This window comes from Triturus cristatus, chromosome 3_1 (assembly GCF_964204655.1).
Source record: "Triturus cristatus chromosome 3_1, aTriCri1.1, whole genome shotgun sequence".
NCBI classification, from domain to species: domain Eukaryota; kingdom Metazoa; phylum Chordata; class Amphibia; order Caudata; family Salamandridae; genus Triturus; species Triturus cristatus.
In genome coordinates, this window is record NC_140583.1 from 342,042,137 (window position 1) to 342,058,377 (window position 16,241).

A 16,241-nucleotide genomic window follows, 5' to 3' on the forward strand; every position below is an offset into this window, starting at 1 on the left:
CAGTGCTGCAGAACATCAAAAGCATTTGATCTACAGGCCCTGGCACACACAGTGCACTTTACTAAGGACTGACACATAAATCAAATAGGCCAATCATGGAAACACCAATCCATAACACATTGTACCACAGGAGCACTTGCACTTTACCACTGATCAGCAGTGAGAAAAGTGCGCAGAAACATTAAGCCAGCACAAACAGAGTCAAAACCGGGAGGTTAGAAAGCAAAAACTCAGGGGAAACACTCCAAAAGATGCCAAGTCTAACAATAACCTACCAACACATACAGTGATTAACTGAATATATCGGGACCGATTAACAAAGGAATGTAAAAGTGTTTGAAAGAGTATATCTGTAGTTATCTTTTACATAGACCTATATCGCTTTGTGAATTGGTCCAACAAATCTAAAATAGGAATAAAATAGTAATAGTAATATACATTTACTAAATATTTTAATTTTACTAATCGGCAGTTGGATCATTTATGGCAGAGTTGAGATAGCATGCAAAGTACATAACAGTACTTCCCATAATACTACTTCCTGTTCTCATAAATGGTTTTGTGAATTTGACCTGTAATTATATGTCATCAAATTTATCCTATGTGACATCAACACACTCTCTAATAAAATGTCACATCTTGAAATAACAATAGATTATATGGATAAGTATCTGAAGGCATTCATATTTGCTCCTGAAACAACTGCACTAGTCTTGCTCAATGCAAATTTTCAAATATCATCCCCCAGATATAGATCAGTTTCAATAGTTACATCCCAAATAATACGTCATCATTTACAACTTACCGTAGAACAGTGCAATATCTTTGAGTCTCAACTACCAATACAGCCCATTCACTGATTCGTAAAACACAACGTTAACCGTAGATCTCAGTGTTATAGCAATCTCATAACCAGTTCATGACCATCAGCATCACAATGGATCATCCTACAGCACCCAAAGAAGCACAAATACAATGAACCCTAATCAATTCCAACTCTTGAATTGCAAATTTAGACACTCTGGGCCCAATTCACAGAACTAACTTAAGACACAATCCTAAACTTACTACCATTTTGGTATTCACAGAAGGCAGTTACTCATTTTGGTATTCACAGAAGGGACTTACTCATTTCGGTATTCACAGAAGTTAGGAGTCCTAACTTTAGGACTCCTAAATGCCTTCTGTGAATACCGAAAGTCTTAAAGTTAGGATTTTTCTCAGTTTAGGAGTAGTAAAGTTAGGACTTCTAACTTTAGGACTCCTAAACTGAGAAAAATCCTAACTTTAAGAATTTCGGTATTCACATAAGGCATTTAGGAGTCCTAAAGTTAGGAGTCCTAACTTCTGTGAATACCGAAATGAGTAAGTGCCTTCTGTGAATACCAAAATGAGTAAGTGCCTTCTTTGAATACCAAAATGGTAGTAAGTTTAGGATTTTGTCTTAAGTTAGTTCTGTGAATCGGGCCCTCTACGAACTCTGTGACACAATAGAATTGTAAATCTCATCTCTCGTATGATGTGTGGTTTAACCCTACGCCACAACTTATAAATGACACCCGACAACTGAGTTACAGTATTCAAAGCAAATTCATATCTGAAATAGCAGGAGGGGGAAATTGCAATTTCCTATAAGTAACACCTTACAGTACCATTATATGAATTCAATAATTTTGCTGATTCAAATGCCTAACCATCAGTATTCAAACCTATTAAAATAAATGTAATCTATCACCCTCTTTGTAAAACCAATTCCTGTATTGATCTTCTTGAATTTGTGCCATGCCTGAGTGATGCTTTGATGTGTAATTACTGACAATAATGAGATTATGTTTGATTGTGTAAATAGGAGTAATTTTGGGGCAAAAACTTCAAGCTATTTATGAGGGCAAATTGCATCCTCGCATCCATTTTTTATGCCAGTGGGGGCATTCTTTGCTATCAAAATATCTCTTCTTGCATAATTTCATGTAATCTAGTGGTTTTTGTAGGTAATTACACATAATTACGCTACAAAGAATGGTGCGAGTAATGCCAGCCCCTAATATTTACTGTGTAATGTTTATGTTTTATATTAGCAATAACAATGTTAACTTTGTTCATTTCCCCTCACTGTGCTAATGCTCTGATTTCCACCTCCAGCTTGCTCTTGTACAACTATGTAAAGTGGTCCACAACCCTCACCCAAGGGTCACAACCACAGTACATAACAAGCAATTAAATGCAAATTACATACTATTAATTGAAATCACACATTATAGGGATGAGAGAAGCAAATTCCATAACCTTTCAGAAGAAACATATGCATTGATCCTTTCATGCACAACAACTCATACTGCCTAAGGTTTATAGCTTCAGAAAATCGATAAAAAACAAAACAAATCAATGTAGCACAGCTCTGAAACAAAAGTACTATTTAAAAACCATGAGGGAATACAAGAGGGCATAAATGAAGCTCAGCCTTTCAAAAGCCCTACAACAAAATATAACTTTGCTTAATATCCTCAGTGCTCACATGAAATTAAATTACAGTTTAGAGATGCACTATATAACCATCAGGTGGTTCATTATAGTTTGCATTGGTTCATCTTCAATGTTGTGTAAAGTAAATATTAGGTAAATGGTATTCCCTTACCTTCTAGAAACGGTTCCCACTCATAGAATCGCCCCATAAATGGCTTGTTGTTGTATGATGAACACTGCACTGCTCTGATACCTCTGGTATTCTGGGGGCATGCCTGTTAATGGATAAACAATATGAGTAACTTTTGAGGGTAACATGGTACTCTCTATTATTCTTTCACAACTTCTTGTTGCACAGCTGTTGACACCTGGATAACTTGATAGACAGTTTTAGGAGAGGAACATTCTAAGAATACCTTACGGTTAAAGAACACCTTGGAACATGTTAGACATGGGATTTCTGGTTGGCTAAAGCTTACGCCAAAGCCAGGCAGAAACCACCATTCTATTCAGGGCAAGGGAGTTACACGACAAAGATAACCCCTGCTCACCCTCTTGGTAGCTTGGCACGAGCTGTCAGGCTTATTCCGGAGGCAATGTGTAAAGCGTTTGTGCAACACACACACAGCAACAACATACTAGGCACAACACAAAAGGGACTCCACACAAGGTTATATCAAAAATAGCCTTTGTATTATCATAAAACACATTAGAATAGCAATCACACAATATTCACTGTGCCACCTGGCACTGGGCAATATTTACAGGGGATTATATACACATGACAGGGCCACTTGGGCCACTGTCAGAACCATCACTTAGTAAAGATAGTAAATGTAGAACATATAATAGACGTAGAACACAACCAGTAATTACTGCCAAACACTGTACTCAGCATCATCCTGTAACACAAACGATATTATGCACAGTATCACATTTAGGTGTGAAATACATTCTGCGCCAACCTCACCAGCATAAACACATTATGCAATCTTCTCTTAAGTCTAAACGCATTGGACCATAACCTCCTAAGCATAATTCACATTAGGGGTATAACTCACAGTAGGGAATAATATCACTAGCATAAACCACAGTATGCAAATAACCTCATACCTACACAATATTTAGAGGCATATATCACAGTATAGATACACTCAATCATAAAACCACATTAGAGGCATAAAACAGGGTGCGTAAATTATAGCAGATAAATCACATTTCCTAGCATCACATTAGCACATACCGTCCTAATAAAAACCATCGTAGAGGCATACATCACAGTAGGCAAACAACCTCATACCTAAACCACAGTAGAGAATAACACAAACATAAACGCAGTATGCAAAACCTCATAATCATGAAACCACATTTAAAACATAAAACACATTAGGGCCTGGCGCCCTACAAACCTAACAGTCCCCCTGGCCAACTGGCCTTATCAGAGGGCTCAAATGCCCTATGTCCAATAAAGTCAGGGCAGCTGCCAATGCAGCGATATCACAAAGTGCACCATTGCGCAGACCTAAATGGTGCAGCTGACGCTTATTGCCGTGCATCTGTGAAAGTACTGAGGCAGAGGAGTGCATCTCACTCCTGTCTCCCCTAGAATTCCCCCTAAGACCTGTGACCTAAACGTTGCAGCTGGCACTAAGTGTTGCGCAGCTGGGAGTGAAGGGAAGGCCTGGGCACTCACTGTGCCCTCGGACGAAATATGAAAAAAACGTGGTAGCTGCCCTCGCTGGCGCAGCGCAGCTGAGAATTAGTAATTAGCCCTGGCACCACTGTGCCCTCTGGGCCTTCACTGGGGATCCACAACCAAAAGGCCCCTAACATTGCAGCTGACCTGTAGCAAGCCGGGCAGCTGTAGACCAATGGCCACGTGGGGGAAAGCACAGGCCCCTCTGGGCCCTTTAACAATCATTATGCCACTCGTTGGGGCCACACAGACTCTTAAAATAAAAAGACCCAATGTCGGAGCGGCCCTCTACCAGGTAGGACCACTCATGAAATGGGCATCGACACTGTGCCCCGACCTAGTCTCCCCCCCAGCCATCTCAACTCACTCTCTTCGTTGCCGGTGCTCTTGCTGAGGGTCTCCTTCGGTCTAGGCGGCAGGCTGAGGACAGCCCCTACTCCTCAGGGACGCTCTCCTTCTCTCACGGTGCGGCGATCTCTGCACCCTCCTGGCAGCTCAGCAATGCGCGGGGCTCTCTCTGCACCACGGGAGCCCCGCTGTCCAGCGCCAACATTTCCTCTGCACGCGGGGCTTCCCTCGTCCATGGGAGCCCCGTGCTGCCATTGGTGGCCTTGGCCGCCTCTCAGCACTTCACTGTGGAGCCTGCGAGACTCTAGACTTCCTGCTTCCAGGCCGCTTAGGCGCCTCAGGCCAAGTGATCAGACACACCACAGGGGGCAGAGCTAGCATTCACTAGGGCAGGCACCATCCTATTCAGAGTCAGGGGATTACCCCTGCCACTACTCCCAGCCCAGATGTCCTATTCAGCCCAGCGCTGACTCACCCTGCCCCTCCTGGAGCCACACACACCTCTTAGCCCCTGTCACTCACAAGCCAGACATGCAATTCACATCAGGCAGGTAGACACATAGCACACAGAAATGCCAACTTCTAAAAGTGGCATTTCTCCACCGGTCATCATAAATCTGTGCACATCATTGTGCAGCATTTATTCTCACGAATTCATACATACTAAACTTGACCACACTGCTCCTCTCATAACAGGAATAACCACTGACACACACTGATCAGGGAATCCCCAATGCATTCCTATGGGAAGGCAGGCCAACCTTACAAATGTAACACAGAGAGCGCACACACTTTACACTGGACCACAGTGCTAAAGTCCCTAGAGGCCTAAAACCACCAATACCATGTCAGGGAAAAGGCAAAAAATTTAGGAGTAAACTTGCCAAAAAGAGCCAAGTCCAACAGGAAATAAAACATTGGAGCCACTATCAGCATCTTTAATATGCAAGTTCCCAGATATGATCTTTTTACATATTTCAGGTGTGAATTACTTTCACAAATGAAAGTGGAAAAAGTCTCAACAGCCTCCTGATTCAGGAGAAAATTGATTATGTGGAGTAAATGATACATTCTTGGATCAACGTAAGTTATATCCATATGAAGGCGTGGCACTTGACACTGGGGCCACTTCGCAGCTACTTTGCAAGAAGTCACACATAGAAGAGAAGAATACACCAGGCAAAACAATGCACTCATAAAAATATGGACATGAGGCAACAGGGTAAACTGCGATTAGATTGTATAAATGTAGAAAAATGTACGTTGGAACTGAACTGTAAGTACAGTATTATCTCTGTGATGTCACTGATTGCTTTATTACAAATTAATTAAAAAATCTGTTAAAAAAAAATGAGGCATCAGGGTAAACCTTGGAAAAACATCCTGCATAACACAGCATTTTTAGACTCATGGCAGGCCTCACAATGAAATTGTGGTATTTCATATTGAACACATTGGGGGATATTCACAAGGATCTATCGCCGAGTTAACGGCACTTTATCGCAGCCAAAGTTGTGATAAACTTATCGTCCCAATCGCAAGCTGGTGCTAACATCCCACAGCACCAGTTTACTCGCGATAGCAGCCGCAAACAACATCGCCACAGATGACCCCCGCAACTATCTCTAATGAGATGCAGGGTAGGCGTTCCCGTGCCAAATGCCGCGACAACACCACTCCACAACATTCACAACAACCAGCCAGAACTGCAATAAGAACACAAAACAGGCCATAAGGCGCATTTGCAGCAGAAAAATAAAACCTGCTCTTACCTGGTGCAAAGTCGGACCACAGCCTGCACCACGAATGGGAGCCCAGGCAACAGATGCTATGGAGCCACTGGTCATGCGGCCCGGACACCCAACAGGGCCACAGCACCCACTGCCAACACCCCAGGACCCCAACCCCCACCCGGAACAACCCCCCCCCAGACCACCACAGAGGCAGCGCAGACAAAGACAGCCTACACCATGGTCAAGTAGGTCACACATTTGGAACTGAGTCTTGATCATACATTGTCTGTAAACGCACAAAAAGGAAGATTCTACTTCACTGTACTCCCTTTGGTCAGGTGGCACCAACCATGTGCATAGCATCCCAACGACACGTGGCTGTGGGCCCTAGCTGACTGCTGCCCCCGGCCTACACTGCAGTCGAATAGGTCACACACACCTTCAAATTCAGACTTGGGTTATTAATGGCAGACTTGATGTCATTGTACAGGCCTCTTAGTCCATGGACTTGGGGTTGTCATCACCATCATGGCGGTGATACTGACTTTGTGGCGAAAACTAGGCCGTGGCATTCCAACCCTTTGCTGCTTCCGGACAGCTTCCACCCTCTGCATCATGCCCTGGAGGACACCTTCCACTGTCCCCCGCAACCCTCTGCAACATACACCTCGGACATTGATGAGGACCCCCTCAAGTCGCATGGCCTATCTGACTGCACCGCAAGTCACCATCCCGTGGCTGGGTGCCTGTGCCGGCCGCAGTGCATCCTGGGCCACTAACTCTGTGCTGGTCATGTCTGGGACCCCTTCTTTTGAGATATTGGATGGCCTCTGAGGTGATGGCCTTAAGGTCATCAACGCCACATGTCTGTGGCCCTCCGCTGTCCGCAGCCTCTGGCCTCATCTGCGGTCCACCAGGGCTCACACATCAGATCGAGTTCGGAACGGCCCCGACGTCGCAGCACCGCAGGAGGCACACGCCACCACTGCCAGGACCACCTCCAACCGCCATCTGCCAGAGTCGAAACGGTGGTCCTGACAGACTTACGGAGTTGCTCACACCTATCTTGGATGCCATCATCAGACTGATACCCTGCTGGACACTCCAGGTGCTACTGACTCAGTGCACGTTACTGATTGAGTTTTGTGTTGTGGAGAGGTTGCGCAGCAATGTCCCCTCAAGCAGTGTGGTAGAGCTGGGACGTTGATGATGAAGATGATACAGGTCTAACACACCCCACTACATCTGCATCAGGAATATCTCGAGGGGACACAATTCAAGACTTTTTCTCCACATGGGCGCGCTCAGCTGTAGTGCCCTAACCTCAGTGCACAGAAACTCACGGACACTTCTGTTTGCATGTTGTGTGTCCTCTGGACTTTCTCTGGCTCCCTCCATGTTGCTCAGCAGTTGAATCTGTTATGCAGGTGTTTTAAGTTTCCGTTGCACTGGTGTCCACTGTTCAAGTTGTAGCCAGCACAAAGCACTCCGTGCGGCTGGCTTACACTCACCCCACACACAACCAGCACAGGCGTCACTGTACTGTGGCCCTGCCAATAAAGGGGGCGAGCGCACGTGCCCATAGCCAGTTCAAAATAATATCTGCATGTGTCCCTGTGGTCATGTTGTATGCATGAGGGCCCTGGGCCCTAGGACATTACATTGTGCTGTGTACAGCAGACATGTCACCGCAGGCAGCAGGTTACAGCTTGGACATGTAGCTTTGTCGTCACCCACTCAATTTGTAAGGGGTGTGGCCTGGGCCATCGTACGCAGAGCCAACGTGGGTGTGTGACTGCTATTTGCGTGCCCCAGTGCATGGTTCTGTACTGTGAAGGTACATCTACATGTGTCTCGATGGCAGTGTGGGTCTCCTTTGTGGGGTGTAGGTGGTCCCTGAAGGGTAATTGACACCTATGTATGTGATCTAGTTCGCCTTCCATGGGTTCGGACCCCACCCACACCTGTTCGGCCACCTCCTTTTGGTGTGCTGACACATGGCATTGGGGTGCCATGTGTGGGTGGGTGAAGTGTCGTGATCCAGCTGTGCTTGCGGGTGCTTCCTGCTGTGTGGTCTGTTGCAGGCTCTGTGTTCTCCTCTGAGTAGCTTGGCTGCCCGGGTCCTGATGGTGGGTTGCGTGGGATGTCCATGGGCTGTCTTAGGTCATCGGTGTTGAAGGTGTGGTGGTCCTCTCCGGCATCACAGATGTGTTGTCTTCTGTGCTCTGCTGTAGGTGTTATGTGCCCCTCTGCAATGTGAAGGTGAGATGCATGTTGACATTGTGTTGACATGTATGTTGGCGCATTGTTCTGGTTGACATGCAGACTGTATGACAATGTACATTGTCACTGTTTGGGAGGTGCTGAATACTGGTACGGACAGTGTACATTTGGACTACATGACGGATGTGAGGTCGTATTCGTACATTTCCATTTCACAGTTTCCTGCTCTGTCAGATGTAGTAGGCATGTTTCTGTGCATGTGCGGAGACAGTTGTGTTCTCCGTTCTGCAGTGTCGGCTTTGCGCATTGTACCACATTGTCGTCAATGTGGGTGTGCTGTTCTTGCTATATGTGTGTGCTGAAGTGTGCCAAGGGGATCAGAGACATGATAATAGGAGTGCAGTGCGCTACACCTCATTGTGCAAGTATGCCATTGTGCCCATCTCCCCCGTCCCCCGAGTCCCTGTTCGTTACACTCCCAGTTGATGTTGTGTCAGGTCCTCTCGAGCTGTGTCCCTACTCCCTACTCCTTGCACCGTCTACACACTGATGACTGCGGCCTCGGTGTCCTCCAGCTCCTCCTGTGGCGCAGGACTGCCACCTCTTGTTGACATTGTAGCCTTCCTGTTGGCAGCGGGTTTGTGCCTGGTTTAGGTTGTCACATCATGCCATTGCCTCTTGGCCTCCTCGGCACTCCGACTGCATTCCAGGTGGTCTACTTGTGGGTCAGTTGCAGGTAGTGTTCTGTCACCTCCGTGACGCTGATCTGCTTTTGCTGCGGGCTGCTCCCCGTCTTCCTCTCCCTCTTCTCCTCAGCCGTCCCTGCCCCCGTTGTTCCTTGCTGGTCATCTGTGGGGGTTGTGGGGTTCGCATTGGCCTCTGAGCTCGGTCAGGGTGCATCCATGTTGCTACGTGCTTTGGCTTGTTTCTGGTGTGTTGTTTCTGTGGTTTTCATGGGGCATTTTCCAGCCAGACACGTGGGATTTGCAAGCCTGTGGCTGGTTTTTGCTACTTTTTGTTCCGCGATTGGCCTCATCGCATGTTTTTTGCGTTCGTGTTTCGCATTTTTGCGGCGTGGCATTGAATTTTTGCACGCCCATTTGACGCGTATCTGGTGACTATCGCATGCTGGCGCCACGTTGTGAATGCTTGATTGGCACGGCGTAATTTTCCCGCGATAGGCTGCGATGTTGAGAGTTGCGTTAAGCTACTCTTGCGATAGTTATAACACGTTCTTGTGAATATACCCCATTGATTCTTGCCATTGGTTAGTTATCGTTAGATTTGCATTTCCATGGGAAGAGCAAATTTAACTTTGGGACTGTTTTATAAATTTTGACAAAACGTTTTTAATGCATTCATCCACCTCAGCTCTTTGGAAAGTTTTGGGGTGATCAAGCAGGGGCTGAGAAAAAAAATCTCCTATCCATTTTTGTAGACTTTTTAAAAGTAATACAGCTAAAACTGCTTAACAGAATTACACCATAATTTGCAGGAAGTTTGATCTTGGTCCAGAAAGTTTGCTTTATGTGATTGTGTGTAAACCCATTAAGTCGTTTTTGAGATATGAACGATCAAACATATTTGTATATCTGGATGGTTGAGTTTAAGGAACACTTGTCCCTCAATCTCAATTAAAATAAATAGAGTTTTTAAATTGGCCTAGGTAGCTCTTTTCCTTTGGGCCAACTCACTCCCATGGGAGTGAGGCACCCACAGGAGCGAATGCTCTGACTGGCTGCCTGCAAATTGAGTGAAGATATTGCAGGCAGCCATTACAGCACTCATGGACTTAATACCGTACCTGAAATTAACCAGTTAAAAAAATATAGGGGGCAGAGTAGGGATATACTGCCAAACTATTTGTATATTTTTTAAGCTGCAATTTCACTGGAGTCTCACAGCTTTAAAAAAAATATTGGCTGAGGCCCCCTGTATACAACAAAAGGGAGGTAGACCCCATCATCCAGAGCCAAAATGTAATAATTAGGTAGGGGACAGTTCCCCCCTCCCTGTGCTGGTTACGGCCCCAGGAACCCCATCCCAAACATAATTTTAAAGGGGGGGGGTGTGAAGCCCTGCTCCCTGAGCCTCACTGAGCCTTATAGAGGCCCCAAGGAACCCGTCCCCCATGCCCAAAGCTCCCCTTTCATAGCCTCAAAAGGCACGGGGCCCTATCCTCTGGAGCTGGCTGCACTATTGTGTTCTAAGGAGCCCACTCTTAGGACACCGTTTCTCTGCTCCCAATAGAATAGGCAGGGAACCTTGTCTGCTCGCCAGGGCCAGACTGGGAACGAAAACCGGCCCTGGCAAAGTGCTCAGCCGGCCCCCCTCCCACTTCCCCCCTTGGGGCTTGGGGATGCCGCCGAGCTCTTTGCGCGGGCCGGTTTTCGGCCGATTTTGTTCCAGGGCCGACTTTTCAGCTATGCTACAAAAACGGCCCTGTAACAAAAACGGCCCCCAGGGGGCCCAAAACCGGCCTCCACCCATGCGGCGCACCGGGATATTGGCCGGTGCCCGCTACGGCCAGCCCGGCCCTGCTGCTCGCACCCGGTGGGAGCTTTTTAAATGCTGCCACCAGGTGGGAGCTGGCTTTTGTTTCCTTTCCTGTGCACCTGCGGGCAGGGAATCTTAGATTGCTCCAACCTTGTGGGAGCAAGCAAACACAGCTGCTCCCAACAGGCAGAAGCAATGCCTGCTCCCGCAGCGCCCCGGATGGAAGCATGTGAGTGCCGGTGCAGCTGTGGCAGACCTGGGATTCCTCCTCCCGTGGCCCCCAGCATAGTATACTGTAGGAGCCCCATCTGGGCACTGGGGCACCCGCATACGGCCCTGGGGATGGGGTCCCTGGGATTCATGGCTCGGGGAAGAGCCATGCACCCTGTCCTACCCTTTAGAAGTGGCTCAGGAAGTAAGACCGCACAACCTCCCTTCCCTTAAAAAAGAAAGGGCCTAGGGGAGGGGGTCTTTGGAGTCATAAAGGCTCAGGTAGGGGAACCGCCTGCCCTCCTCCCCTTAAAAAAAGGCACCGGGGAAAACGGCCCCCTGGACCATGATGGCTTAGAGAGGGGGGGCCTAGTGCCAACTCCCATTAATAGCAAAAGAAAGGACATGGGGATGGGTTGTTCAGGGCTGTAAAGGTTAGGGAAGCTGGGCTGCGTGCCCCCTCACAAATACATGTAAAAACAAACTGACAGGAAATGCTTTTTTATTAATCACTGCTCTTTTGAATGAGCGCCTCATAATGCCCTGCATTTGTTTTAGATTGGTGGTGCCCCTAGAATAGGGAGGGGCACACCCAAGCCTTATTTTAAATGTTGCTGGGGGCTGCAGGGAATCCAGGAGCACCCCAGCAACATTTTTAAAAAAAACAGTGAGTGTTCTAGGTCATTAAATCCCTGGGACGAAGAAAGCTTAACATATTTTTAAAAAGGATGACTGGCTATATGCTCTTGAGCAGGCGTATAAGGCCCTCTTGTGTTTGTTTATATGATAGCATTCTCTAAGATGAAAAATATTAAAAGAAAGACGTGGAGACATATTGGCTTAAATTTTATTTCTTTTTTTAAAACTATGCCAGTAACATTTTATCCGATAAGATGCAATAATAAAAACTGTTTAAAGAAAGAGGCACAGATATGTTTTTTAATTAAAAACATTATTATAATAATCAGTATTAAAAAACATTGTAATGTGTGAGTTACTGACACATATATCAGATTAAATGTATTTATGATTTTTTAAGAAACGATGACAGATCAGCTTTATATATATATATATATATTGATATGCTCACCCCTTATAAAGCCAATAGACTCGCTTTCTATATTTTGGTGTTGTGACTATTTGGCAAAGTCAGTTTGGGCTGTAGCACTGTTCAAAAACCGCTATGGAAATTGCATGAGGAAATTGCATTTTAGGACCCCCTTATTTCTCAGCCCCTGCTTGATGGATCACACTGAAAACTTTGATGCAAGAGCTGTGGGGATTACCTTTTTTCTTTTTTTTGCAAAGTTTTGTGAAGATTTGTCAAACGGCACCACAGTAGGTTTATAATATATCTATATATATTATATATATATATATATATATGTTCCAAAAAAGCTCCGAGCTTTAAAGCAGCACTCCACAAAGGTAAGTTGAACACAACCTTTATTGATGAAAGCGGCGCGAAAATGGCCCAATTAATCCTTTTCCCTGACGCGTTTCAGTGCTTCAAGCACCGTAATCATAGGGCGGCAGCTGGCAAAACATGAGATGGACTTCCACGTTTATTACCCTTATGGCACTCACTTTCAGGTAGGCGATATGCCGGGAGTAGAGGTCCCAATTCTTCTATTCAGGTATAGTCATTAATATGCCAGCGATTTTTCTGCCGATTTTCAGTCACTTTAAATTCACAGCCCTCCGGTGGGCCTCAGGCCATTTCAACCGCTTTCCTTTTTTGCAAACCCTTGTGCTGCATGGAGGCTGCAGTCGAATACTCAGCCCCACAGACCTTGTCCAATTGAGGAGGCGGTGCTTGCTTCCACGGCCGGAGGCGCCGTGTCATCACTGTTCCAAAAAAGCTCCGAGCTTTAAAGCAGCACTCCACAAAGGTAAGTTGAACACAACCTTTATTGATGAAAGCGGCGCGAAAATGGCCCAATTAATCCTTTTCCCTGACGCGTTTCAGTGCTTCAAGCACCGTAATCATAGGGCGGCAGCTGGCAAAACATGAGATGGACTTCCACGTTTATTACCCTTATGGCACTCACTTTCAGGTAGGCGATATGCCGGGAGTAGAGGTCCCAATTCTTCTATTCAGGTATAGTCATTAATATGCCAGCGATTTTTCTGCCGATTTTCAGTCACTTTAAATTCACAGCCCTCCGGTGGGCCTCAGGCCATTTCAACCGCTTTCCTTTTTTGCAAACCCTTGTGCTGCATGGAGGCTGCAGTCGAATACTCAGCCCCACAGACCTTGTCCAATTGAGGAGGCGGTGCTTGCTTCCACGGCCGGAGGCGCCGTGTCATCACTGTTCCAAAAAAGCTCCGAGCTTTAAAGCAGCACTCCACAAAGGTAAGTTGAACACAACCTTTATTGATGAAAGCGGCGCGAAAATGGCCCAATTAATCCTTTTCCCTGACGCGTTTCAGTGCTTCAAGCACCGTAATCATAGGGCGGCAGCTGGCAAAACATGAGATGGACTTCCACGTTTATTACCCTTATGGCACTCACTTTCAGGTAGGCGATATGCCGGGAGTAGAGGTCCCAATTCTTCTATTCAGGTATAGTCATTAATATGCCAGCGATTTTTCTGCCGATTTTCAGTCACTTTAAATTCACAGCCCTCCGGTGGGCCTCAGGCCATTTCAACCGCTTTCCTTTTTTGCAAACCCTTGTGCTGCATGGAGGCTGCAGTCGAATACTCAGCCCCACAGACCTTGTCCAATTGAGGAGGCGGTGCTTGCTTCCACGGCCGGAGGCGCCGTGTCATCACTGTTCCAAAAAAGCTCCGAGCTTTAAAGCAGCACTCCACAAAGGTAAGTTGAACACAACCTTTATTGATGAAAGCGGCGCGAAAATGGCCCAATTAATCCTTTTCCCTGACGCGTTTCAGTGCTTCAAGCACCGTAATCATAGGGCGGCAGCTGGCAAAACATGAGATGGACTTCCACGTTTATTACCCTTATGGCACTCACTTTCAGGTAGGCGATATGCCGGGAGTAGAGGTCCCAATTCTTCTATTCAGGTATAGTCATTAATATGCCAGCGATTTTTCTGCCGATTTTCAGTCACTTTAAATTCACAGCCCTCCGGTGGGCCTCAGGCCATTTCAACCGCTTTCCTTTTTTGCAAACCCTTGTGCTGCATGGAGGCTGCAGTCGAATACTCAGCCCCACAGACCTTGTCCAATTGAGGAGGCGGTGCTTGCTTCCACGGCCGGAGGCGCCGTGTCATCACTGTTCCAAAAAAGCTCCGAGCTTTAAAGCAGCACTCCACAAAGGTAAGTTGAACACAACCTTTATTAAAGTGACTGAAAATCGGCAGAAAAATCGCTGGCATATTAATGACTATACCTGAATAGAAGAATTGGGACCTCTACTCCCGGCATATCGCCTACCTGAAAGTGAGTGCCATAAGGGTAATAAACGTGGAAGTCCATCTCATCTCATGTTTTGCCAGCTGCCGCCCTATGATTACGGTGCTTGAAGCACTGAAACGCGTCAGGGAAAAGGATTAATTGGGCCATTTTCGCGCCGCTTTCATCAATAAAGGTTGTGTTCAACTTACCTTTGTGGAGTGCTGCTTTAAAGCTCGGAGCTTTTTTGGAACAGTGATGACACGGCGCCTCCGGCCGTGGAAGCAAGCACCGCCTCCTCAATTGGACAAGGTCTGTGGGGCTGAGTATTCGACTGCAGCCTCCATGCAGCACAAGGGTTTGCAAAAAAGGAAAGCGGTTGAAATGGCCTGAGGCCCACCGGAGGGCTGTGAATTTAAAGTGACTGAAAATCGGCAGAAAAATCGCTGGCATATTAATGACTATACCTGAATAGAAGAATTGGGACCTCTACTCCCGGCATATCGCCTACCTGAAAGTGAGTGCCATAAGGGTAATAAACGTGGAAGTCCATCTCATGTTTTGCCAGCTGCCGCCCTATGATTACGGTGCTTGAAGCACTGAAACGCGTCAGGGAAAAGGATTAATTGGGCCATTTTCGCGCCGCTTTCATCAATAAAGGTTGTGTTCAACTTACCTTTGTGGAGTGCTGCTTTAAAGCTCGGAGCTTTTTTGGAACATATATATATATATATATATATATTTATGCAAGGTATATTTTGTTATTATGCAGACGTTTATGCAACGAAACAAATGTTTTGAAGATTATATTAGAAAAAAACGTTTTGAAAATCCTATGGGGGATACTATTTCTATGTCTATAATCACGTGCAAAACATGTTGACCAATCACTGAACACAATGTCATTTTAAAAAATGCTTCAGCTGTAAACAACGTTACCATGTGATCAAGACTCGCAAGAGTTGAAACGCGTTATGGCGGCATATTAATAAACACAAGAAATTTGGCACCAAGTCTGTGGTCCGTGTCCGTGTGTTGCTGCTAAAGCCGAGACGCTGCGGATTCGCTTATATATATATATATGTATATATATATATATATATATACACTGCTTTCCGTAACTCCGTCGAGTTCACCCGCTTCAGGCGTCGGTCCCCAATAGTACAGACACGGACCTCAATCTTAGTGCAATTTTTTGTTTAAAAATCTTGCGTGCTAGTCGCCATAACGTTTCGGCTCCACCTGAGCCTTGTTCACATGACAACGTGAATATCAAAGACACACCCTTTTGTAGACGGAAAACACTCTGCACGTGATACCAGTAACATCGCATAGGCATAGTAGAAAGACTGTGCATGGCAAACCTATTCCATTTGTAATGTTTTAACATTTTGCCAAATGTATATGGTAGGTCTGAATGATACAAACAAAATGTCATATTTGATTCATAATGTTGAGGCAAGCATTAAGTGTATAGTTAAATCTAAAACACCAATATATAAACATATTCTCCTTGTATATATTGACAGTCTTTGAATTTTATCAGTGCATTGCGATCAATATTAACGTAACATATATGTTTATACTTCCAAGCATCCTACATCTTACCACTTGCTCATTTTGGCTATAACGGGTTTAATCCCTATATATTCCATCTCATTTTCTTAGTATCACATTTTTATATCTTGACTACTGCAGCAGTGCAGAAAAAAG

At 45.7% G+C, this 16,241-nt stretch overlaps 1 protein-coding gene across 1 annotated transcript in view; it reads right to left on the minus strand.

The window, feature by feature from the left end:
• THSD4 (thrombospondin type 1 domain containing 4) overlaps positions 1-16,241 on the minus strand; it is a 2,089,562-nt gene that overhangs the window by 1,255,992 nt on the left and 817,329 nt on the right. The window contains exon 6 of the mRNA XM_085644058.1: positions 2,636-2,738. Coding sequence (XP_085500184.1) covers positions 2,636-2,738 — 103 coding nt within the window. The remainder of the gene's footprint in view (positions 1-2,635; positions 2,739-16,241) is intronic.